Genomic DNA, 27,547 nt, shown 5'->3' with positions numbered 1-27,547 from the left:
GGATTTCCCTATTTCTAACATTTCACCTCCAATTCTAGACATTTGTTTAGCAAAATGATTAATACCTATGACTCTTGATAGCTGTTAAAAGTTTAAGTACCGGCAGTTCAGACAAGGTTAGAATTTACATTTTCCCCAACTTTTATTTATGTAGCACAAATGCTTCAAAAGGAAAACAATTAAAATCTCATATTGAACTGAGGAGTCAACAGGATTAATCTGCCAGGACACAGTCCTTCAGTACTTTGTTCCATTTCTGTTTCTACAATGTCAGTTGTCTCCAAATCTTATGTTTGTTTCTGAAAGAAATTCCAACTCCCCTGCAAACAGGAGAGATGGCGATTGGGTGCTCCTTCTGATGCTTCTGCCTTGTTCTTTTGAGACACTGTTTTGTGTCACTTTTGTTACACAAGACTTGATCATGAATATGTCCTCTTACTATATATATCTTCAGCTGTATACTTAGGGTAGCTGCCTCCTTACCCTACTCATGTGCTGTCTCCACATCCGGAGACACTAGCAGATCCTGTGATTCTATAAATGGATTGCTTTGAAGTTAGCTACAAATAGTAATGATCCAGCCCAGTGTGAAAAAGACTTGATAGGTATATTAAATAATATTCCTAGTGGTTTCTTTTGACTTTAGAAGCCCAATCTGTGAAGACTGTATGAAAGCGGCTCTTTTTGTCTCCAGTTTTCTATCAGAAAAGGACTTTATTCATCTCCCTACTTTTGCGTTTTATTAGGGGCATAACCAATAAGCATAAAAGGAGTGGTGGTCTGAATATATATCTAGTTTTCAGAACAATTCATCTAGCCTGTGGCCTGGTCCTTCCATCCTTCCAGAGAGGTCAGCTCCTAGATTTACTTTATCAATTACCAGTAAATTAATTTGTACTTCTCCTAATACTGAGATCAGTAACACGCAGGGTTGGATGAATTGTCTCTAAATGTTACAGTTGCCTTAAAAATCTCTTTTAAAATCAATCGTAAAATCTATTTTAAAGCGCTTATTGTAATGCTAAGATTTTTCTGAAGCAGTTATCTTGTTGATGTTGGTAATGCCCAAAAATTAATTCATTCAGATGTGTTCTTAACAGCTGACACAAATATGATTTGTTTCACGGAAAAAGGGCCAATATGCAGACTAATTAAATGATATCTGTGAATTAAATCCAATTATGTAGAGGAGACAGTTAATTAGGTGGTGAATACAAACAGTAAAAAGTCAAAAAAATTCAACTGGACAATGAATTTAAAATAGTGCACTCTACTGCATGGTAGAAAAATCCTTGATTTCCAGTGCTGTGAAATACTGCGTGTCATACATGTTTGTAGGAATGTGCAGCTAGCAATAACTTTTCCGGCTCAGCCCTTCCTGTGTGGGAGACAGAGAGGCTATGCTGCAACATAGCAAGGATTTTGCCTGACAGATTCAGCTGCACTAACCGTAAACTGCAAAGAATCACAAGAACCAGATAAGCCTTGGCCACCCACCCCTTTATTGGATGCTGTACATGTTTTGTCTACAATTGGTCGAATAATCTTTCTAGCTTTTGTTTCAAGCAGACTATTAGACATTTGTTTTCAAATCACTATGAAGAGCTTAGGACCATACTGTTCTTGCCATATTACATGGATCTTTATGATTCTATCAGACCATTCTATATCAGAATCTGCTCTTTATGTCAATTATGTATTTCATCATTCCAGCATCGAACAGAAAAACACTACAAGCTGTACCTTAATAGTAGCTAACGCTACTTCCATTATTGCACACTGCCTCAAGGTCAGGCTTCTGGCTTCCTCTCGAATCACATGGTCCTGCAAAGCATGTTAAGAATGCAGTTGATTGATTATAAAAGAGAGAGTATTATGGCCTGTCCTTGGTTTAAAAAAACCAAAACCACATACACCTCCAAAACTCCCTATGTTTAACAGGGATTAATTCAACTTTAGACCTCTTTTACCACAAATTCTAACCCAGAGCAATCCTCTTGTTTCTTAAAAACATATATTGTAGGGAAAAAGAAAAGAAACAATATTTAATACTTGGCATCTGTGTTTCTTTATTTCTTTTCCCAGGATATATTATTTCTCTGTTCTGTTGAGGGGGGAAAAAGGTTAAATTTTAAGTTCAAATGAGTAATAATAGATGATACTGAAACAATTCATTTCACTAATGAATCTGACAGTTAAACTAATGTTTGTTAATATCTCATGCTTAAAAAAAAGGGACTCTGATTAGAACATGAGTTAAATATAATCATAAAGTAACTGTAATCCTGTGAACTCTTTTTCTAAAATAAGCACCCCATTATTTACTTAGGCAGCACTTTACCTCCTCTAGCAGACTGAGCTATTATACATAGAAACACAAATTGCCACATTTTTGCCCAATTCTGAAATGCAAATGGTAAATTGATCAGTGGACAACTGACATAAATACCAGACTTCTAAGCTCTATGTTACTGCCTTTAGAAACGTAGTGCTGATGAGTTTATTGTAGAGGTACACACTGTGTTTCAATACATATTATAACTAATATGCAGAACAAATTTACAAGTACTCCCATCTTAAGAGTTTTTTCGGAATTGGTACCAGAAAGGAACAAAAACATAGCATAATTTTTTTTTTGGTGATGTTTAATGTTCACAAGGCCTAGTTGTGCAATATGGGAACGATATCTTCTTGGCCCCAGCTAGTGATCACTTATTTATGCAAGCAAATACTGTCTTTTAGTCTTGATTTGTTTTGGACCATACTGTAAAACCATTATTCACCTATGAACAGCTACTTCAGTCTTATTACAGTAAATAAGCATAAGAATGAGGCATGAGGTTTGGCCTCACAGTCACTAATATTTAATCCATTTTTTTCATTGGAGCAGGCCATTCACAGATTCATTTGGCTACATTACCTTGAGTTTTGACAGTTGTCCAAGATCTTTGGCTGCACTGAATATCATCTGTGGCCCCTGTAATCACATTGAAAATTCAGAAAACAGACTTACTACACAGTGTTTGCTTTTTATGTCAACATCTTATTTTCTCCTAGGACATTAGCTGAAGTCACTGTTTGCAAACCTAAATGAAAGTTTCTATTACATGTGAAGCATACTTTAACTTAGTTGCTATGGCAAAGTAGTTGAAGGCCTGCAGCATGATTCTCTCGTGTCCTATATTTTGATACGAATATTGCCTATTGTGATGATAACTGTTTCTTGTGCTCCTGTCTGCTGTCTCATTTTTTATTTAATGTTTTTAAGCTAAGGCAGGGACTGTTTTTATACAATGTTAATACCTGCCTCAATGAGATACTTGTCCAAAACCATGGCTCTTAGATGCTAAGCTAACATAAATAATCATAATGGGACGTGAGCAGCCCTGAAGAACCTGCAGAAGCCCCTACAGTGAAATCCTCAGTTGTTTAGCATGTAGCATAACAACCTAATCTTAAGCAAAAACCATCATTTTTTCAAAGATACTGAAGTGCTGTGAAGTTCAACCAGTATTTTACAATAACCACAGCCTGGCAAGATGCTGAAGGCCAATGCCTATATCTTTGTGTTACACATCTGCCGGGAATCCTACGACAATTCCAAGTTAACACTTTCCAGGAAATGTAATTACTAGTGGGCTTTGGCAGTTCAACAAGACATAGTTCTGGATGTCTGGATCTCACTTAAGATGCTGACAAAGAAAAATAAAACCAGTTCAACTTATATAGCACAATATGAACAATTTCTCATCATTCTTTCTTTTCCAAAAGGCTTTAGTGCCCAGAACTCGTTTTGATTCTACATGGTTCTGCTGCAAAAGATGTTTTATTTTTCAAATGTACAACTACAGCTTAAGTTTTCATTATTTATTAGTAATGAGAAGGGCAACATAAATACGAAAATTAAAAAATAAAACCTGCTTATGAGTGTCTGTGCTTTTCACCCTCAGAGACAGAGCGGGTGGCATTCAAGGCTACAAAAGGAAAATGTCTCTCTCACAGTATCCTACTATTCATTGATTTGGTTTAATTGTGTTCAATAGTAAATAGAAGTAGTGAGACAAATGCAACTATTCTATCTAGAGCTATAAACCTTTCATGATGCCTGCCAAATGTGACACTTTACATAGAGGCTACCACAAGTACTGCCTAACAGCTGGTGAGGTGTATCATACACATGTGATATTGCAGACACGCTAAAAGCCTAATCCTTTCACCTTTTTAACCTATTCATCACGTTCCTTAAACATTATAGACTATATATTTAAGATTTCACATCTTCTACTACACAAGTAGTAAGTAAAGCTTGGAAAAAATGTTGCAGACAATTTCTAGTCAGAGCATAATGTTTATTAAGTATGTGTGAAGAAGCAAGAGTATTTCAGTTTTGGTGTAAATCCAAGCTGTTAGTATTTAAAATGATCTTAAGGATTCTTGAATGGGAAGCACAGTCTCTGCCTTTAAGCAGTAGCTGGCTAATAAACAGAAGCCCTCTCACCCCTGGCCGCTAACTAATCCAACTTCCATCCAGAAGACTCTTCATTCTGGGTGGGAAGGGAGAAGGGCTTCTTGTCTCTGCTTCTTCACCACCCTGTCTTCTGCCTGAAATGGGGAAGTTTTGCATTCCAGATATTCACCCATAGCTTAAAAAATATCAACTTATTAAACAATTGATTGGAATAAACATTTGTAAAACAGGCTATAACTTCAGCATCGCAGCTGATCGCTTGGGGTGGTTCTTAGCATCAATATGGACAACAGAAATCTGCTTGTTGATTCAGGAAGATAAACTGAAATCTGTATTTAGTTGACATTCAAATATTATTTGCACTATAGTGAAAGACTAAAGCTTTTTATTATTTATTTTATTATTATTTTTTAAAATAAAGGTTTGAGTTTAAACTTTTGGGTGGAAATGTTTCCAAAATGTTGTTTTATAATACTAATTGAAACACTGTGCTATTAACCAAGTGGGCTTTCTATGTCTTTGATGGGTAATTTTGTATTCTTGGCAAACAAACAAACAAACAAACAAAAAAACACAACAGAAAAATCCAAGTCAGAACCACACTGTTCTATGATTCAGAGTATAAGAAGTGAACCTGTTAAAGTATATTTATAAAGCTAATAAATCCTCATAACTCTTAATGGGAAGTGCAGTTACCCAATTTAAGCACCACCTATATATCTGCAGATAAAATTTGCCATGCTCTTGCACCAAAATGTCAGAAAATCAAATTAAGTCTCAGAAATATAAATTTGACATAGTCACACCTTGAAAGAGAGCCTCTTTCTCAGAATGCATGAAAAACAGCAGCAATATAGTACATATGAGCAAATTCAGTGAATGGAGTCCTCGGAATGGTGTCGGGATGAGTTCTACACTAGAATTTTTAAACCCATATTATTTCATTACTACCTTAATACCATTTATACATGTGCAATTACATTTCCCCTTGCCTTTCCACCAATTTTTTTCATATTTCTTTAATATATTATAATGTAACATTATAATATATCTTTGCTTACAGATACTGACCAGTATATTTTTAGCAGCTTAACTGATAACACAGTACTTGTACAGAAAAGCTGCCCAAAGGCACACAGCAGCAATGTAATGATTAGCTTGTAATAAAGATAGTGGTTTTATTCTGGACAGGATTGGAAATGAGAAGAATCAGCATTCATGCCATTCCAGTCCCACAAAAAAATAGAAAAGTAAAAACAGAGGGGAAAAAAAAGGGCACTCCAGGCCAGGTGTTTTTTCTTCCACCCTCAGAGAAAACCAGGTTTTACCAGTCCTCTCAGCTGTCACCACTTGGGGTTCATGGTAGGCCACCATCCACATTTCTCTTGTGTGCAGCAGCACTATTTTCCTTGCTAACATGTAGTCCCTTTCCCTCTTCCTGTCATGTTGTAAATGCAGTCCCACCGAAACAGGACCTTCAGTCACATCTATATGTATTAAAACCCTCCCAAAACCTTAGACCTAAATTTTGGCTTCTGCTTCCTGATGGAGGAAGTGGATGTCAAACTGTGAGCTCTGTCAGCTGAAGAAATAAACCCCCGCACAGGGCTTGGCTTCTGCTGTGTGCAAATGGAGAAGGTGGTCATGACCCACCTCTGCCAATGAGCGTTCCTGGCTTTTCGGGAGATGCAAAGATCAAAGTGACTGAATTCCTGGTGCAGCTGTGAAGGGCCAGGAACACTCTCTTGGTTTTACTTTGACTGATGAAGCCAAGAGAAACGTAACTTAAAAACCTTATACAAAAGCACACTACAAAGTCAGTGATTCTGCTTCTTTTATCCTGCGTTCATAAAAACCATCCATCAGAATTGCCCTGACCTGGAGCAGGCACCATATCAAAGAGCAGTGTCTTCCTCACTAGCTACTGAAGAGCAACCCAGCTACTCTACTTGGAAAGAGAAGACAGCAACACACTGCATGCAGTCACCAAATTCTTCCTTCTAGCCAAGGTACGGAAAAGGACAGTAGCAGAACAACTGCTGGACACCTGATTAAGCAAGGTGGTTATTACAAAGTTTCATAATATGTTTGAACTACAGCTGGGATACTTACAGTTTGGTCTGTCAGTGGTGGAAGCACAATTTGTTTTTCTATTTTGTTCAAGACTAACTTCCATAACTCTTTCAAAACCCGTTTCAGAACTGTCTTCTCACAGATTTTTGCAGAGAGGCTTAAACTGTAATAAAACAAAATATAGACCAGGTTTCAAAACTAGCATTAAGACTTCCAAGATGCTGAATCACTATATCCTCAGATTTACGGCCATTGTGGCTTAGTCTTTCTCTATCAATAACAGTATTTTAATAGCTTAGTTATAATATTTAATGATATTTTGCAATATTATTAGTAAAGATTTTTGGTAAAAAAGGACTTGCAGATTAGAAAATCATGTAAATCTCTAGTATCTATGTTACTGCTTAGTATATTAGTGATATAGATTTATTGAAAATGCAAAATTACAATGAGTTATATGGTTTGATGGGTGACACAATTTAACACCCCCCAAACTCCTAAATTAAAGTTTCAATATAAGATTTGTTTATGCCATAAAAACAAAAAAAAAGGCCAAAGGTCTCCCTTGTTGTCATATATGTCTACTGTGATATACAACTAGCTGTTGATAGCTAATGCAAATTCAGAGCTACCATCCTGAAGCATTTATTTATATATATTTTTATATATATAGGTACTTTCTGTACAACCATACTACCTATTACACGGTCAAATTAAATATTTGGAGGATCTGTATCCACAGATTTTTTTTTTAATCTAAGTAAGAGTATTTTCATAAACCATCATGTATGTATTTTCATGAATAAGGAGCATCATGAATAAAGTGCTAGTTTTCAGGCATGGGAAAACATAATTTCAAAATGTTATTACGCAAATGCATATATGGGGATTTTTTCCAGAATTATGTCTGAGCTGCTCATGTAAAAAAAGATTTTTGTAAAGAAAATATACATATCATATCAATACAGATAAATATGCCAATTAACTTTTCTGGCATCTGTTACTACCATCTCTTAGAATTCACATAAATAAAAGCATAATTATGAAATAATTAAAAAAATTAATATTATATGATTATAATCCTCTACCTTTTTTGAAAGAAAGTTGATAATGCCTAGCAAAGGTTTTTTTTTTAGTATCATGTCTTTATTTTATTTTATTGTGCATAGGGTTTAGGACATGCTAAAATTTTGTTTAACATTCCAGTGGAGTGGAACAATTTCTTTTTGGCCAGTATTTTAAAAACATCTTTTTTTGTTTCCATTATATCATTATTCATTTAAATCTCAAAGAAGCTATGAAGGTGGCTTTGAAATGGCAAGTTGGGACCAGATCTGACAGGCAGAAAGTCAGCTCTCACAGGTTTTTAAATTATAAACTTAGGATAGCTATATGTAAGTGTATAGATATTTTTGGCTTTTCTTTTCCTAAAGACTTGTTCTAAGAGTAAATGTCTTAACTCAAACATAGTTAAAATATAAAATTACGTTGCTTGAAAGCAGCACATAACCCTTTAGCAGCTTAACACATAGGACTAGGTAGATTGCTAAAAATAAAAAGGCTAACATAGAGATACAGCAGCTAAAAAAAACTTTGCCAGGTTTAGGAATCTGGGCACAGCAGTTGCCAGTATTGCAAAAATACTAACTCCCATCTTGAGTAAATTAAATAAGCACTTGCCCCATTGCCAACTGCTATTGAAATCCATGTAATTTCCAAAGCCTATAAAAAACCAAAACCTATTAAAAATCAAACCCCAAAAGACAAACTAAAATCCTTTTCATTTCCCTTCCCCACCTTTTCTGCTCTCCTATGGCCCCCTTTTAGACTTTGACTATACATATACACAGTTGGGAACTGTGATTCTAGTTGTGTTTCTAATACAGCAAGCCCACCAGTCCCACTTTTAGAACCAGTTACAGTGTGAAGTAATGCCTTGGAAAAAGAAAAGTTAATTATAAATCGATTCTTTAAATCAGCCTTTGACTAGGGTCATCTAGTCCTAACACTGGAAACCTAGAGAAATAATTCGCACCCCAGTTACTGCCTTCAAAACAGGGCCTTACTGACCATCACAGATGCACAGCAGTTCATTGAGTTCCACGACTCCGAAGCAGCTTTCTTGGTGTCCGCAGTTAGCTTTTGACCTGACACTCAGAGAAGCTATCTTGTGATGTTCCCACTATTTTCATGGCAAGAACAGTTCTCATGAGATATCTGACCCAACCTATTGGTAAATGCTACATTTTAATGACGCTCACGCTGCCATGACCTGTAACGTTAGATATTCTAACAGTGAAGTATAGAGTAACAGGAGCTGTGTAACTTTACAATGCAGAAGACGCAGAAACACTCCCTGGCACTCCCCAGGGTCTGCTCCGCTTACCTGGGCAAAGAACCTGCGGGAGCTGGGCTGGGCCGCGCTGAAAACGTTTTTCGAGGCACAGGGAAGAGGGCAGAGCACAGGAGGAAACATGCCACAGGATGCCAGGAATTCTGAACCTCCTCTGCTGCCTCTTAACCTCTCTCAACAGGGGCTTATGAGACAGCCTCGATGGGCATCCCTCGGACACGGGCTCTCCAGCAAACACAACAGGCTTCCCTGAGCCTGCTGCGTGCAGCCCCGTGGTATCCTCGCCACGCAACTCCATCCTTAACCCCGGTCCTGCCTGCCGCTTCCTCCTGGTCATGCCACTCTGCTGCAAGCACATACCTGCAGCGCGTCTCTGCCGCCCTTGCTTTGAAAACGGCTGGCTTGGAGAACTCTGCCTGATCCACAGAGTTAAAGGGTAAACTCAGGTGTGACTGGAGACCTGAAGCACAGGATCAGTATCACACTGCTTGCTCTCATAGCTATTTCCAGTAGAAGGTGGCTGGTGTTTCGCAAGTGCCAGTAATGACATGAACAAGGACAGTGAGGTGCTTTGACACAGCACAGGCCCATGACTTTCAGAACAGCTGATCCTGGCACTGCTGGATGACAAGGAGACAAGACACGCTCACTTTCAAAGCCCAAAGTGAGTTTGCAGGACTGCCTATTTTAAAATTTGGCTCTTCACTTGACTGAAGAAAAAAATCAAGCTGCTCTGTAAATCAATGAGATAATCTTTAAATGGTGCCCAGGCTTTTGGGGAGACAGAAGTGCATATAAAGAGGAAGGGGACACCTAGAACAAATGCCAAACAATTTCAGTACAGTGAATTGCTCTCTTTTGTTCAGCACAACTTTCTTTGGACCACAGCTCCTGGAGAAGAGAACATACACTAGCTCCTTTAAAATGCCTCAAAGCATGTTAAAAAAAAAAAAAAGGTGAATATATTGCTTACATAAAAGTTGCTTAGCGTAAATAAATGTCTCAAGAAGAGTATTCGGCATATATCACAATGCCACAAATATTAAAAATACTACAAACTATTTCTAGGTGTTAACCATGCTTCAGGGTAAGACCAATTATGCCAATTCCTAATCCAGCACACGCATCAGCCTGCCACACTTACGTTTTATCCAGGAAGTCCATGAGAGGCCTCAGCACAATCTCGGCATCGATGGCTGCACTGTTCTTATTGGCTGCTGCATTCCCATTGCCTCTCATTTGATTCAGCTCAGAGCTCATTTGTCTCACACAATCTTCAATAATAAATTGGAAACTATAGTTTGAAAAAAAAGAAGAGAATGGAAGAATTTGGCGATAGAAAATGACCATTTATCATTTTGAATCAGTTTCTTCAACAAGATCTAAATCATGTCTGTGATGATGGGAAGCTCGCCAATACAAGATAGTGCACGTGCTTTAAACTAAAAATAACCCCTCCGAAGGATTTGAACTCATATAATTAATTCATTTACTGTATTGATTTGCTCTATCTCTTCTTGTTTCAGTTCTATTATGTTTTTCATGCCACTGTGTTGGTGCCAGTAATTATTTTCTGAAACCAATAGGTGAAGTAAAATTTGCAATCTGGGGTATGATTGACTACATGCTAGCCAGAGCTACTCAAGATTTTATTTTTGATGTGAAAGGACAATAGGAACAGTGACTATCCATTTTCTCAGTTCACTTAATGCTTAGCTTTGATATTTTTCTTGAGGACAGATGAAAACTTCCACTGATTTTGCCCTGTTTGTCTCAATTTGATTTTTTCCTGTGTTCCACACAGCCTGTGCCGTCAGAATCTTTGCTTGCTTCTTTGCAACTAGTTGACAGAACTAAAATACTTGGACTGTTTAAAATATTCTTTCACCAAAGGCTGCATTCTATTGTTGTTACAGTCTCTTCCTCTTGGAAGGAATCTTCTCCACTTCAAGGTGAATGTGAACAAGTTCTTGCTTCTCAAATTGAATCTGTTCAGCTTATGCCTTATTTTTCTGAAGGCTGTTCAGTTTCCCAGCTGATCTAGTACAGCAACGTGTCTGACAATCTTGCGTTACCTCTGATGCAATACAGTCTTCAATCAATACATTTAAACAACACAGAACAGCAGATATTCAGAGACCACAGTTCAGAGGCAGAATAAGGCTACAGAACTGGTTTATGTACAGAAGTAGAAAACAGAGACCAGAAATTTGATAACCAGGCCTATTAATGTGCACAGATAAATGGCAAAGATTAACTTGACGAAAGTGAAAGAGAATTCACTAAAAGATGAACAAACTAATTGTAATTAGGCAATAAGGAATTCCAGCTATTGTGGCTCATTATAAAAACTGAACACAAAAGCTCCATGTGAACACACTGGACAATCAGAAACTTTTCAGTGGACATGTAGCTGTCTACACACTGGATCCAGAGCCTTGGATAAAATGAGCATAAGGCTCTTAAGCCTTAATAGTTAAACCTAAATCTAACCTCATGCAAATCCTTGAGACCAATCCCTTCAATAAAAGCAAAAATAATGCATTGGCTCATCATTAACCACCTTTCAAACAGTGTTGACCTTACAATCTCCAGAACCAAACTCATCTGCAGAAAATGTAGATACCCTAATCCTAGCCAATGTGAATTACAGCATGACCAGTCCTGTCAGGTACACTGAAGACAAACCATTACCACATACTAAAAGTTACCAATCTGCTAAGACCTGAAGGATATAGCAATAAACTGGGCTCCTAAAAGTATATTTTTTCAAAACCCTCTTGAAATGCTCACCTCAATCTTAATTACAGTTGTGGGACCAATCCAAGTAAGAAAAAAAGAATATATGGTAGGACAGCATACCAAGACTAGCTTTCTCCTTAGCTCTGAAATCCCTGCACCTTCAATAATAAATTAAGGTTCTAAAGCTTTAAATTCCTAAATCCTGACTTTGAAACTAATTGTAAACTTAACACTATCCTAGGGCTCAGTCTCTAGTGTAAAAGGGAATATGAAGTGATGGTCTGTATTTTTGTGAGCCCTTTTCTTAAGTCTGCCAGCATTTCAAAATGTTGTAATAAACCTGCAGTAGATTACTAAATTTTCACCGTAGCCCCACTTAAAACCACATACTGTCAGGGAGCAGCAGGAGCCAGGCTGCTCCACAAGGGAGGACAAGTGGGGCACTGAGGGTGATCACAGCACAGGCAGTACCCTCACAACCAGGGTCCAGTCCCACAGGGTCTGAACACGGTGAGCAGAGCAGGGAGCTCATAAGAGGGTCCACTGACAGTCCCAGACAAGAGGAGGTGATGAATCAGGTCCATGACCCATCCAGAAGCAGGACGTAGCAGGAGGCAGCGCCAGAGACAGGACTAGAGACAAGGCTACAGTGCGAGTCCAAGGTGCATCCAGGGGACACAGCTGGAGGCAGATACACCTATGATGTAGCTCAGGCAAGGACTGAAGAACAAGGCCTCTGCTTATACGGAGCTTGTGGTGCAGTTGGGGCCCTGACACATATATAAACTGCATCTATCTGTTTTACTGTGGACTGTATGAGGGAATTTTGTGCATCCTAGTATTTATTTGCTTATATATATATGTGTATGTGAGAGAGAGAATGTGTGTGTACACACATACTATAATATATACACACATATAATACACACACATATATATATTAATTACTTATATAAACTCTGAATACTCTTATTCCAGGTATCTATATTCCTCTGTAATACTTAAGCCTCTATATGAACCACTTGACACAGGTCTCCTCTGGGCCCTACATCTTCCCCTGTGACCCTGAAACATAGTAATTATTAATATTTTATATTTTTATTTCAGAGCACTCAGAAATAACAAGATGGCTGGTGTTTTTATGACATGGTGTCAAGCATGTTGAATTCTGGGTGTAACTTGTGTCTATTCTAGCTATCTGGAGCATATCCTAGATTAACCTCTACTCTTCTGGGTTTTGTCTTGCAGAAATCTAGTCGGCTCATTCAGAAAGAAGAGCTGGAATGAAATAACATTCACGCACTGTCAATGATCAGAGAACCAGAGCCTGGGAGCAAAAAGAAAGCAAGGCAAATTGACAAACTAAGCACACACAGAGCAAGTGAAGACAGTCCACCCAGACTGTTCGTCAATGGATTGAATAAGCAACTACAGACTTCGCTTAATGAACACCACTACAGCAATAGAAGGGAATTCTTACATTCCCTTCTACTTAGAAGCAAAAATAACTTGCAGCTTCTTATAGTCCGGACACACTGCTGGCACAGCACCACAGTCATTCAAGACTTCAGTGTGCTGTCTGATTAATGAACAGTTTCAAGAGTAAGGCTCAGCAGACGACTCCTGCAGAGCCACAGGTGAAGCGAATGACCCAAGAAGGCCATTCACAGTGATCATCTGAAGCAGGCTAAACATAGGCAGACATCCCTGGTTGAAGCAGATCACTTGGAAATGCTATCGGTCTCAGGAAATAACATATACATAATCAGAGAGAGAAGTTAAACAAAGCATCAGGCAAGAACAAACAAGGCAATTTTTGTCTTTCAGGACGCAGAACAAAAGTTGGCAGCTACACTGCTATAGCACATTCATGCCCACAGATCAGCTTCAGTTTTCTTTGCAGCGAGGTTACTGCTGCATGTTCCAGAGTCTAAACACACACACGGATGCACACCACTTCATCAGGGCAGGAGCGACCAAGCTGTTTCTCTGAAGAGACATCCAAACAGTCACGCAGACTTAACCAATGAGATGTGAACAGGAATAGTTCTCTAAGGTTTGCAGTAAAATAGGTTTGTCACCTTGTAGCGTATGTCATGCTGAGTTCATCCAGTACATTACTTAGTTTCACCTGAAGTTCTTTTAGGACAACACTAGCTTCAGGATCCAACTGCAAAGAGATTGTAAATAATGTTATTTTTTACTTTTCTATTATGTTTTTGGTTTTCAGGTACAATTAACAAATTAGGAATGATATGCAATGTTACACTGCACTAAGAAAAACCAAATGTGGAAACACCTGTTACAACACAGTATTTCTTAGCAAGCCTAAAAATTCAATTACCATAGCAAAGAAAAGTATTTGACTGTAATAGTGAAGAATTACATTGTTAAAAATCAAAACTTTAAGCAATGGCTTTCCATGGGATGGTACAAACTGTGTTAGCCATCACAATATTAGAATTATCATTATCAGGCAATGGTATACAAAAGGCATACCAAGAGAACAATGCCTGAGAAGTTTGTGCTTGCATTAATACTAATGCATATGTTTTCATCTTTCAGGTTTTTTTGTACATTTCACCATTGTCAGTAATTTCTTTGTGTTTTACTTAGATGTTTCCATATTTCCATTAATGCAATGTAAAAGTAGAACAGCCAGCACTGAGAAAGATGGTTTGAAGACTATCCATGCTGCTTCTACTGATATGGTATGAGGGAAGGGAATCTGTTGAATTTCAGTCTTTTTATTTCTAAAAGCCATTAAGACATACATAATTCAAGCATAGTGCAATATGTTCTGAGGAACAGGCAGAACAACATCTTGTATCTCTGATACAGGTTCTCTAAACATAGGAAAAAAGGGAATGCAGGGGAGAGAAATAGTTTTACATTTATGTCTGATCAAGCAGAGGGATAGGGATCCATGCACAGATATTTAATCAAAAAGGTTTTTTGTTGATATTGATTGGTACCTTGTTTATTTGCAATGCATTCTTTTTCAAAAAAAAAAAAAAAGACTTCTGTCTCCTTGAGCTTCAGCATTTAGGAAAAATAGTTATGGTCCACTGTGGGATACAATTGATGATCATCAAGATCAACTGCTGAATATGAATAAATGATGTACCAGGTCTTTCAGCTACCAACATTGCAATATTAGTGACTGGTTTTCAATAATAATCCTCAAATTCTAGGCCCATGTCATATACAAATTTTCTGACACTTTCAAAGGAAAATTTGCATTTGGAGTAGATAATCAGGTCTTTCTCTATTTATATTTTCATATCTTTCAACTGCCTGAGTGAGGTTATTAGTGCTTATTTTTCATATGATGCTTCAGAGTACTATGGCGAAGTAGGTCAGCTCTTCTAACCATACTTTGGAGAAGGGGGGGAAGCTGTGGCACAGCGCACTGGACGACTGACTTATACGAGCTCATGAAGGAATGCTAAGGCAAAGTTAAGAAAAAACAAACCAACCCTGAAACCCCCCCCAAGATCTACTGTGTTCTAGTCTCAGACCATTCTCTTTCTCCTTAGAGGCTATGTATGGTTTAAAAGCATAGAAAATCTGAGGTTTTTATCAGTTTTTGACCCAAATCTCACACAGAAGAGGGAATTGCCACACATCCTTTATTAGAGACTCAGTAATATTATTCTGGTACTCTTGGTTATAAAATACATGAATATTAGCAACATGATTTATATAGCCAGGGTACTGAATATAATAAAGCAGTCTGACTTCAGGCTAAGCCAAAACCTTAAAAATAATCACCTCTGGCACTTGAATAAGTTTGACTGCACTCACCTCCAAACTTTACAGTTGCTCCTTGCCTTTGTAAAATACAAATAGACATTGATGAAGAATGATAGGGCCCACACGGTGGTGATGTGTAGTACTTCTCAAATCTGAGAAGCTCATATTTTAATACTGTGACTACTTACTGTCTAGTTTTTAACTACTTTGCATTGAGAGAGGTTCTCCCATCATGTTATAATAGTTTCGCTGGCAGATAAACTCTGACTCTAAATTCAAATGCTTAAAGTGATCATTCTGCTTCATACAAAAAGCAGAAATATCATTCTTAGTAAACAAAACTACAGTTGACCAACAAAGGCAAAAATTCTTCTAGGAAATGCACTTCTTTAGGGAATTGTACCTCCTTTGGTGGGAGGCATACAGAACACAAATTTAAGTCCTCCACTAGAACATTAACATTTAATAAATACTGAACACATGAGCATTCACACTGAACATGGTACACTTAAGAGAAAACACAAAATACTGGGCAGGCAGAAGACTCAAAATTCCTTGCTAGACCATGCACAAGCTAGAGAAGCATGTTGTTACTGGGACTACAAAGACCAATGTAGTTACTTTCTATCAGAGGTTGTTATGATGACCAAAAAATACAACACATCTGCTAAATTCACTTGGAATTGGCTATAGCTTGGCCAAAATTAGAAGGATCAAATACTAATACCTGACTGTGAACAAAACATACATTATTGAAAGGTGCATGCAAGTACTGGAAGTTGTAGAGGGTTCTGTGCTCACAAATTGCATGAACCGGTTTGTGTGTGCACAGCTGGAGGCATGTGACAGAGCATCCAGCCTTGGGGAGATACATGCTTGTGCTCATTAACACAGTGTCACAGGGAGGAGTGCAATCAAAGAGGTATGCGGGCTGACCATCCAGGGGCTCAACACCTGGTGATCTTGTGAGGACTAAGAATTATATGCTAGCAATGTTTCTAAGTGCCATTGTTATTTTTCTGTTCAATTACAGGAGTATATAATAATCTGAGTGCTTGGCCAGGACCAAAATGTGCACTTTTCATTTATTTTATCATGTGCCCTCTATGTGCCAGTAAGTTCCCAGGACAAATCAGAGAGTCCTCACGCAAATGGTTTGGTTTAATGGAGCTGACAAGCTGCAAGACTTACGCTGGCTGCAACACTCACCTGAGACAATAATACGTGGCCATCAAAATGACTGTGTAAAGGAGGCAAGTTTCCCAGTAAGGAAACTCAGGCATGAAGAGATTAATTCATTTATGCAAGGCTTTCCAGCGTTCAAGAGAAGAAGTCCTGAGCATTACTGCCTCGGCTAATACTGCCTTCTAACAAGGGAGTAATGCTGAAAACAGCCATCTCTGTTACACACGCCAATCTGTTGCCAGATAACCACGATCTGATAGTGCAGAGTTATTATGGGAAGGGAAGTATAGAAGAACTCAGGTAAAAGGCATCTGCAATTCTTCATACTAGTTTTTATAAGTAACAGTTAAAAAAAAATGTATGAACATGTTCAGCTGCAGAAATCTCAGCCACCCGGATACTGTTAAATGATGAATTTAAGGGCTAACGAAACCCTAATGTTACCCTACTTTGCAATCAACCACATGGAAAGGATGTAAGGAAATCTGAGCACTGAAGTGAGGCAATAAGGCAATGCTGATCAGCATCTGAAAAAATGTCATATATGGATATGCAGATATGAAAATGAAGTATCTACAGTATTGGGGAATTTTCTTTTTTTCTTCAAATCTCATCTGCTCCACACAAGTTGATGAAGATGTAAAAAAAAGACAAAAACAAAAAAATTTCAAGGAAAAAAAAGAAAAAACACCCTGACTGAAAATTAAATCTGGGAGAAAAATGAGATGATAACTGGCATTAATGGTCGTATCTACTTTAAGAATGAAAGAGGGGGGAAAGACCATTCATCCCTTAGCTACTTGGGTTCCATTTATAGTTCATGGCATGTGTGAGCTAGTCTTAAAATATATCAGTTGGTTGCTCAGTTGTCAAAATCTTCTGGAATTTTTTAAAATAGCAAATTTACTTCAGTAGTGGAAATGGCTGTTAACAGATTAAGTCACACTTTTCTACCAGTTCTTAACTGCGTGTCTTTCTTAGGTTCATAAATGTTTCTGCTTCTCAGAGCATCTTCTTAAATAATACAGTTAATTTTTACCAACAACAGAACACATTCAGAAATTTGTTGGCACACATCATAACATTCTGTTAATTACAGATTATTAAATATGTCATTATCAGTTTGATTCTTTCTGAATGCTAAATAAAAGCAGAGAATACATTTGCAGAACAGCTGAAAAAAAATCAAGAAATATTTATATAACATTCTTTCCAAATGCTGCCTGTCTAAAACTATGAAAGCTTTTATACATACAAACCTTGGAAATGAGTGCAAGATCTGGCGAATCTGGCTGCTTTCTACGTAATGGGTTAGACTGAATTACTCCATACTGTAATTTAATGTGTGCTAGTATAGACCTAATCTTGTTAACTGCAGATTTACTAGGGTTTCCATAGGAAACTGCAGAGATGCAAATTACTTCTGCATGAATTGAATGGAACCTCTCTAATTGGAATTCCATTCCTCTGCATTTATCTGTAATTTCAAGATCTAATTGCTTATGTTTTCCTAATGGGACTTCCTGGTCACCTGTGTTCAGAAAATAGTTTTACATATAGTATGCATATCTAGGAAAAACACAGGTATTTATCAGATCCATCACTTAAACAGTTCTTTTTGTCTCTGATAGACATCTGCCTCTCCCCCAAATATCTAGATATTGTGAATCCCATTTTAGGTGCTTAGCTCTTCCTGTTTTACTTACAGTTTATGTAATACAGTTGCACATAAATAACCTGCTTTTGTTTTCTACTTTTTTTTTTTTTTTTTTTTTTTTTACTAATTGCTATAACTCATTTCTGCCATATTCTACCATCTGGTGAAAAACAAAACAAGTATTAGCTTTCCCCCTCCCTCTTCTTTTATCAGATCCCAACTTGTCAGGCATGAAAAAAGGATTTAATGTGAATATATGCACTCCTTTGGGGCTAAACAAACAGGAGTTAACCAAAATTCTGTATTATGATAATCTGCTCACCATGACTTTTGACTTAATTAAAAAAAGACTATCGGTTGGATCCCACTTCACTACTCTTATTTCTTTAAAGCAGACTGATTTTTATGTTATTTTTTAAGTACCCTTCCTGCTTGGCTACAACAGAGAGTAAGAGAGTTAATAAAGAAACTCATATTGTTCAGACTGTTTTATTTTAATGGCAGGAGTGCTGAGAGCCTAGTTTTTTCCTCTATTTATAGAGCTCCCTACCCTGTCATATGCAATAGGCCTACTCTGAACACAGGGACTGCTGTTTGATTATGGTATTTTGATTGCATTGTTTGGAAGACAGACTGCTCACAATGTGGCACGGAGGAAATTAACAGCATTTAATTTCACTTAGAATTAGTTTTGCTTTAAATGAGATAGGTCTCATTTATTCTGCTGAAAATCATCTGACTTTTTGTGCCCTCCACAAACAAAAAATTAAACTATTTTCTCCCTGCAAGGAAACTGTTGACAAGTTTTATTGCTGGCTTTGTTTCTCCTAAGTACCAGTTCTCAGAGTACCCTACCACTGAGTTTGTGCTCCTGGAACATCTAGGGCATTAAGTATTCCAATTCAAGGACAAACATTTTAGTTGCACTTTGAAATGGGTGAAAAAAAACTGAACATGTATGCATTTTCCTTTAAAAAATTATCTTGACAAGAAACAAACAAAACTACGAATGTTGGTCACAGAGGCCAAGAGTTTTATGCTTCACTTCACCACTAAGAGCAAAATCCTAAACTCCTTACTCATTCCCGACTGAGGGCAAAGTCCCTGTCTGCGCTGATCAGGTTTCAGAATGGAATTCCACCCCCAGGTCTATTTTGGAGCTTTATGGGGAGACTGAAGGTAACACTAACATATTTCTGTGAAAACTGGACTTGTGAATTTTCTTATTTGTTATTACAATTTATAAAGATGAGAAAATTAGTTTATTTTGGAATTTTTTTAAACAAGATTTCCTGTCTTTCTTAAGTGATGCACATCAAGTCTGCTCTTCCTTGAATTTGTTCAAGAAGCAGTTAAAGTTTTAGTGATTTTTATTAGCTCTTTGATTTTATTGATAGCACCATGTTCGTTTTAAAAATATAAGTTTTGTGCTTACTGGACCTTCCAAAAAAAAACAAAAAACAAAAAAAAGGAGGAGAATTTGTTGATCTCTTTCCCTCTCTATTTCTTAATTTTCATTCTTATGAAGGCTTATGAAGTCTCCAGTTTGCTAGCTCTGAACTCATGGAGAGAAGAAGTGTGGCCAGCTCATGCCTTAAGAGAAGGTCTCCGTTAAGTTGCACTGTACAAGTGGGAATGATTTGAAGCAGACTTCCTACAACCTACCTGCTGATCTGAGTAAACAGACATAAAGCAGTTTGACCTTTTACATTTATTACCTTTCAAAAATACATTTGTGCCAAATATAATGTTTAGCTACTTTTCATGATTTAGGGTTACATATTTAACAGAATCTAAATTACAAGCTTTCAACCCAAAGCAATAATATTTCTTCGCATGTGCCTACTTCACAAAGTTCGATATGGTGAACGGGTAATAAACTAGATCACACACACGAGGAAGTTATCCTACCGCTCTCCTGACAGAAGTTATTGTTTAAATCTTACATTATTTGACAAGCCTGCTTAGGTAGCTCAGATCCGCAGGCACAACACCTGGGACCTCCCCAGCAAAAGGAGTCTGCAGGGAGAGGGCCTGAAGCACCAGGCAGCAGACAGCGTCAGGGCCAGAAGGTGGAGCAAAGAGGGGGGCTGTACTGCTGCTGTCATGACAATGTAACTTAAGTGCCACCATGACAAAAGTTAGCAAGCATTTGTCCACATTACAGCCAAATCAACACTGCTGGTGCAGAAGTATGCTTATGTCTTGGCCCTTTGTAGACATAACTTAATTTTTTTTAATCTGTTTTTTTCCTGATACAGTTGCAACAATGCAAATACATATGCAAAAATGAGACCCAACTTCAGTTGTTGCTCCTGAACCGACATGGTCAGTTCGTGACCTCAGTTACTTAATAATAGCCCGTTTTACCTTTTCCTTCTTCTACATAAACTGAATGGACTTTTAAGAAGCATTGATATACAATCTCCATTCCCAAATCTGACTGGGTCCTTCAAAAGAAACTGATGTACTTTGTAAATAAGTGCCTTTGCAGCCTTTGATAGTATTATAGGAGATATTTACTTCAATGCAAAGAAGTTCTAAGGTAAATGAATTATATAGTCTGATAAATATACTCTTCCCTAAAAGACTGTTTGATTTTAAAAGGGGAAAATATCCATGTTAAATGTAAATGTATTTGTGGCCTTTATTTTGCCATACCCTGATATTCACAGCAGGAATTCAGCAAAGAAGTTGGATTTGAAAATTGCCTTAGTAAAACCTTTTCTTTTTTCATACCTATTTAAGTTTAGCAAACAATCACAGAATGATTTGAGTTGGAAGGGACCTCTGGAGACCCTTAGGTATAGTACACATGTAAAATTCTCATCGAGTATGATAAAAAATTCCTTTGTATGAAACTACTAACTTAGTAAAACTGCTGTAGGGCTGGAATTCTCTGACTTGAAATTGGTACCTGGCTGCAGAATATGCTTGGAGAATTCCAGCCGCTCATACTGATTCCCCAAGCTAAAGCGTTCAAAACCAAATGTAACTGAAATAAGTGTCTCAATTTGTAATACATCTCATATTTTAACCTAGTCTTTGGTGAAGTATAACTCATAAGTTATTCTATGTTTGTTAAATAATATAAAAAGAAAATTACATACATATACACCCACATATGTATACATATTGAAAACATTCAGAGATTAATTTTCTGCTGCGAATATGAGTTGCTTATTGCTAAATGCTTAGATGCTGTCCTCCACTGACACAGCTATTTATATTTGATAAATTCTTCCTATGTGATCTTAAGCTCCTTATTACTTTAACAGCAGAATAAGCAAAGTGAGTACCAGTTATTAGCAAGAATCTGAAGGACGTGTTCCTAATGCAGAAGCTCTCCCTATCTGATTGGGTATGCTCCTACCTCTGCATGATATCTGAGCAAAAGCTCTTGGATTTCTCAAAGTTTACTGCATTAATGCATTTAAATAAGGAATTTGTCACAGACTAGACAAAACATACAGTCTATGAAATAGATACTTATATAAAAAAAAAAAAGTTCTAGAGCCTTTCCACTTTCACTAAATGAAAGATCTGTATTTAAAACAGATAGTAATTGTATTCTAGTAGAATTAGCCTCACAGGCAAGAGTTACCTTAAAGTCTTCAGAACTGTTTGTACTCCCAAATACGGGACAAAAATTCAGCAAATTGATTATAGGCTGTGCAAATAATGGTATCTAAAAACATATTATTTTTAAGTATCTAGCTCCGAATTTATTCCAGTGCATCCTACCTTCTTTAAGAAGGATCCAAATATTGTATTAATAATGAAAATCACAGTGAAATTGTGCAGCTGAAATCTTCTACAGGATGAAATTCAGCCTTGCAAATGGGCCAGAAATTGTTCCAGCCCTAGAAACAAGCTTCATTGAGTGGTGTGTGGGCTTTTTACAGTAGGTGTTCTCATACACCACAAAATTAAAATGTACCCAAACGTATGCCTTTTGAATGTCAGCCTTAGACCAATTTACAGTGCAGTGGTTTATTTAAATGTATAGTTCTTCTATAAACTCCCCAAATAGAAATTTTAATTTGTTAAAGTGCTCTGCTTTATTAAATTTTTAGTTTTCTCCCATTAAGCTGGAGAATAATATTTAAGATCCTAAAGCAGTAAAAATTCATCACTGAATTTTGCAAAAGGCCTTAATCAACATTACGCGTTCCAGCTTGTGCACCTAGTAGGTCAACTATAGCACTGTTGAATGTATCACTTTGTACTGCTGTTGCTGAGATAGAAAAATCTTCATAATTTAAAGTTCACTTTGTTCTGCTGAGACTTTCCAACCCTTGTGAGCTTTTTTTTCCTTTTAGTGGAGCTCCACAGTGCTGTACCTACTAATAACAGAAATACTACTGTATCTTTTTGCTGAAATATTGGAAAAAGCAGATTGGTGTGGAGGCCACCAATACACTAAATGGGTTTATTCACCCTTTATAGCTAGTCCATGTGCCTATGACCAATAACAGGCAAACTGGTCACCTTCATTCAGACATATAACAGAGTAAACAGTCAACCTAGAAGAATATAATTTATCATCTGTGTCTTTCAATCTCTGCATAACGTTAAATTTGGCGCAGAAGATGAAACAAAGTTTTTGCATGTTTGCAGACCCCGATCATGTAAATAGATCCCACAGTCTTGGTAGCATCCATGTAAGCAATTTTCTCTGCAGATTTAGGGTTATAAGTCCCACTCATCCTGATCATAAGCAGTACAGTATCAAACAAATGAATACTATCTTTACATTAACATATGGCAGTAGCTTTGAATGGCATCTATATTATTTCTCAACTGGTACTGCCGAAGCCATGGGGAACGGACTGAAAATGTCTTTGTCAATTATAGCTGAAAACTGTTTCACTGCTCAGCAACTCCACATCCTAACCTCCAAGGTCAAATACTCACTATTATTCTCTGTCATACCTATATTGCACAGGCTTACTACTGACAAACCTCTACTGTTTATTTTTATGGTGAACATAAGCAGGGGAAATTGCAAAAAGAGGCAATGCAGATATGAGACACCAATAAATGTGCCACAGGGAACAGTGGAGACAGTAAAAGACAACACATACAAACAGGACAGACTATCAAACAATTAGTTCTCTGGGACCATCAGTTCAATATATTTCAATGAGAGTTTTCCTGAGTAAGATACAATAAGGAATATTTATTTATTTATATTTATAAATATTTTTCAATATTTATTTTAACATTGAAAGATGTTAAATTAAAGAGCCAAGTCATTTATTTTAAGGTATGTTCTTTCAGGCACTTAGGAATGTAAAACTGTACACAATTTACTGTACTTTAAAGGACTATTAATATATTTTTAGAATTACAGTAACACAAAACATCAAGATCCTCACTGTAATGAACATTGAAGACAGTGGATCTATGGCTGAGTTCTGAACACAGACCTGGCTTATTTTGTAGAAAAAAAACCACTGAGCTTTGAAAATCATGCAGTGCTGCATGAAATGTGCTATTTTCAGAAGACAAGTGTCCGCACAGGAAATGTTGTACTAGGTCAGACCTGAGATCCATCTAGTTCAAGACCACATCTGATCAAATTACTTCAAAAAATCGAACTGCTTCAGAAGTCAAATGAATTTTGCAGCAAAGTGGTAAAAGGTGATCTGCACTCTTTAGCTCTTTTTCCTAGCCCATGAATCAGAGACTGGCTTAACCTACTTAACAAAGGATTTTAGAAAGGTATCTCAGAATTCTCTCTGGAGGTTGCAAGTTGCACCAAAGTTTGTAGGAAACATGTTGCTTTGATACTGTAACACCCTTAATAATTCATTCTCAGTCCTCACTAACCTCAAAAGGGAATGCATAAAGGGTGAGAATAGATGAGAGATTTTTGAAAGAAAACTGCTATGAAAAATACTAGTTTTTTTGACTATACACATATTTTTTAAGCTATGGAGATAAAAGGATAAGTAATATTTTCTCAAGGAAAACTGAACATTTAAAAGATTCAAGAAAACATTCTATGATTAGAAAATAATGTGATAGATATAGACATAATATAATGTACTGCCTCAATTAAAGCAATACACTGCAGAGGTATGCAAGGTACTGCTCAGCTTCCTGCAGCCCCTGTCTTCAGCAAGATTTATGGACACTTAGTTGTTTTTAGGATTCATGACATTTTGTAGGATTGGATCGAAGCCCTTAACATAAAAGTACTTCGCACAGAATGTAAGAAGACAGGTTTCTTTGTAATATTCAGACAGCAAAAAGGGTTTAATGGGAACCACAAAAAACAGACACATCTGGATTTTTTTTATATATATATATATGTATGTGTATATATATATATACACACACACACACATACACACACACATATATTTAAGTTTGATATGAAACTTTTAATGACAAGAAGACTGCAGAAGTTTGTTTCATTTTCTCTGGAGCATGAAGTTTTTTTTGCCATGGCTGCTCCAAAGAGTTATTACCAGCTCAGCAAAACCTCCTCATCATGGACCTAATCTGTAGGTTCATTTGGAAGCTGCTATTCTGTGACTGGTGAGGGAGCAGTCCACAGAGGAGCATCTTCCCTTTGCAAAGTCTCACTGTGGCTGTGGACATCTGAAACAACAGCATGTCCGGTTCTCTCTATGGCATGTCACATTAGATCTAAGTTCTGGGAAACTGTCAAACTGCAGCACCAAAAGAAAATTTATATGCAACTTCTTTTTAAAGGCCAGTTACTGATAATAAGAATAGTATATTCATGACCTTAATTTTTACAAGAAGACAGGATTCTACATCCTACAAAAGATACTAACTTTTCATTAGCTTGCAAAACAGGTAGTTAAAAATATAAATGAAACATAAGTGCTAAAAACAGTCAGAATATTTATGATTATTATCCACAAATGCATGTGCACATCGACAGAAGGTGAATTCCAGAATAAGACTGAGATATGCAGCTCTTTGAAATGTTCTCTCACATGTTAGTCAAGTAAACATGATTTTGTTTAAATAAATACATATGGTACCTTTTGAAGTGTTCACTTAGAAGCCAGGAAATCAACCATTACTTTGGTTTTCATGCTATTCAAAATAAATTAAAAAAAAAAAAAAAAGAAACAAAACCTAGGCTTTCAAAATCAACCCTTTATCATTCACTGAAATCGTAATCATTTGAAAAAGAGTAGATTAGTGCTTATTCTGATTAGCCAAAGGAATTCTTTCCAGGTGCAGAACTGTAATTCTCACTTATGTGTGTAATCATTCAACATGTGAGCCACATGAAGATCAGAATCAGCAAAGTACTGAAGAATGCATTTATGTCCTTTTATTGTTGACAGAACTTCAGGCACTTTTAAAGTCCTGTTACATATAAAAGGACACAAAATTAAGCATGTACTGGACCACTGAATAGCAACTCTTGGTGAAATAGTGCCTGAGCTTGGATGCAATTAGGCATACTCAGATACTGAAAAGTGCACTTAAAAGAATATGTTATACAGCTCTTTAGAGACTGTGAAAGACTTCACACTATCTCCCCTCTAAAACATTTCAATTTAGAATGTCAACTGAATGCCCAAGCATAGCTCTTTTTGATTTTAGACCATAGGGAATTACACAAATGCATCAATGGAAATTAGTACGAAATGTGACTTTTCTCAGCCTTAGAAAATATAGTCAGGAATAATAAAAGATGCTTACTATCACAAACCTCATAAGAGAATCTCTCTCCTTCTTTCTTCTGCTCAGTGGATTGCAAGTTAAAGGCATTAGACAAAGACATGACACATTACAGACAAAGCACAAGGCACAAATTCTGCAAAATTATCAGTTACAAGCAAAACATACTGATACATAAAAAAAGCAAAATATAGTCCAATACAAACATTAAAATAAAGCTGGCACTACAGACTGCAACACAAAACACCCACTGTTGGTTCAACTTTACAGATCATTAGCATGTTTCTCTGAAATAGTACTAGGTCTTTCTTAGGATATTAAGTAGTTCTTGCACACATTGTTCTTTTAACATTTTGGGTTTTTTGCAAGCATAAGTAAAGGCTGCTACTAGGTTAAAAACATGGTGCTAATGATCTCTAAGTAACTCTGAAGTGAACCAGGAAACATATCTCACTCACCTCCTTTCCTCCCATGGACTCGAACATTTTCTCAAGCTGGACTCGTAACTGTTGAATATTGTTCATCAAGATACAGGGCTAGAAAAAAAGCACAAAATGTGATAAATGTGCATTCGCAACCTCCAGGCTGAAGGCCAGTTCTTCAGCAGCCCTGCATTCATGCAATTGTGTTTTCAGAGGAGGATCTCAGTTTCCCAAACACTGCTGCCTCCCCTTCCTTCTACACTTCATATTCATCTTTTCCCAGTCAGTAAATTCAGGCAGCCAGTGACTCCCCATTACGCCCTTAGGAGAACGTTCCCCCACAGGCAGACTGCATACCTTCTCTTGACCGACAGGCAGTGCTCAGATCAAATACAGAGATGTATTTCACATCATGAATCTCATATTTCATGTAATTGCTACTCATATTTGATACAATTATATTTGTTGGATTAATGCATGTAGTACAGCATTGGCTCTTTGAGAGCAGGCACATTAACAATCAAAGTACTTTAGAGTGAAAATAGACTGGAAGAGGGGAGCACCAGATTGCTTCCTAGACCCAGTCTTTGCAGAAAACTGTCACAGCACTGTAACCCAGATAACAGCTGAGGTTTAAGTATATGAATAAATCAAAAGACAGTTTTATTAATAACAGAATATTATTCCAGAAATGTACAATTTTGCATTGCATGAAAAACGCAATAGTGAACGATTTAGGCAATAGAAATTCTTTACACATCTTACTATACTCTAAACGTACTGCTGTTTAAACTCATTGCTTTAAGTCAGAACACACGGTCACAGTGTAAAAGACAGCAATTGCTGGGGAAAAAAAGGTAACAAAATAAAATAAAGCTAAAATTAAGCAGCTTATTACAGAATTATGGGAGAAGGGATCTATTACTGGAATTTTGTGTATTCAGATGACATTATATGCTAGCTCGATATGGTTGGGGGAGAAATAAGACAACCCTCTCTTAAAGAATTCTGCTTGGCCAAGGTCAGTGTGCTCCAGTGCAGCACTGGGTTCATTTAGACCCTGAAGTGATGCATTTCAACAAAGCACATATACTTTTTCATAGAACAAAAAAGAAGGGAAGGATTAGGGTGACTGATACTCATCTGTACCTTTCTAGATGCTCCAGTGTAGTGCTGAAAGATGGTGTTATTAGACTTTGGCATTTAAAAGATCG

The 27,547-nt window shown here is 37.0% G+C and overlaps 1 protein-coding gene across 1 annotated transcript in view; it reads right to left on the bottom strand.

Moving 5' to 3' along the window:
- The window catches only part of UNC13C (unc-13 homolog C), a 215,474-nt gene that overhangs the window by 24,339 nt on the left and 163,588 nt on the right, over positions 1-27,547 (bottom strand). Inside the window, exons 23-28 of the mRNA XM_067305207.1 lie at positions 26,370-26,447; positions 13,718-13,806; positions 10,039-10,188; positions 6,581-6,704; positions 2,921-2,977; positions 1,744-1,824 (exon numbers count right to left, since the gene is read on the bottom strand). Of these exons, the coding sequence (XP_067161308.1) occupies positions 1,744-1,824; positions 2,921-2,977; positions 6,581-6,704; positions 10,039-10,188; positions 13,718-13,806; positions 26,370-26,447 (579 nt within the window). The remainder of the gene's footprint in view (positions 1-1,743; positions 1,825-2,920; positions 2,978-6,580; positions 6,705-10,038; positions 10,189-13,717; positions 13,807-26,369; positions 26,448-27,547) is intronic.

Source organism: Apteryx mantelli, chromosome 15 (genome assembly GCF_036417845.1).
Source record: "Apteryx mantelli isolate bAptMan1 chromosome 15, bAptMan1.hap1, whole genome shotgun sequence".
Classification (NCBI taxonomy): Eukaryota; Metazoa; Chordata; class Aves; order Apterygiformes; family Apterygidae; genus Apteryx; species Apteryx mantelli.
Note: the sequence above shows the minus strand (reverse complement) of the source record. Positions and strands in the feature narration are given on the sequence as shown.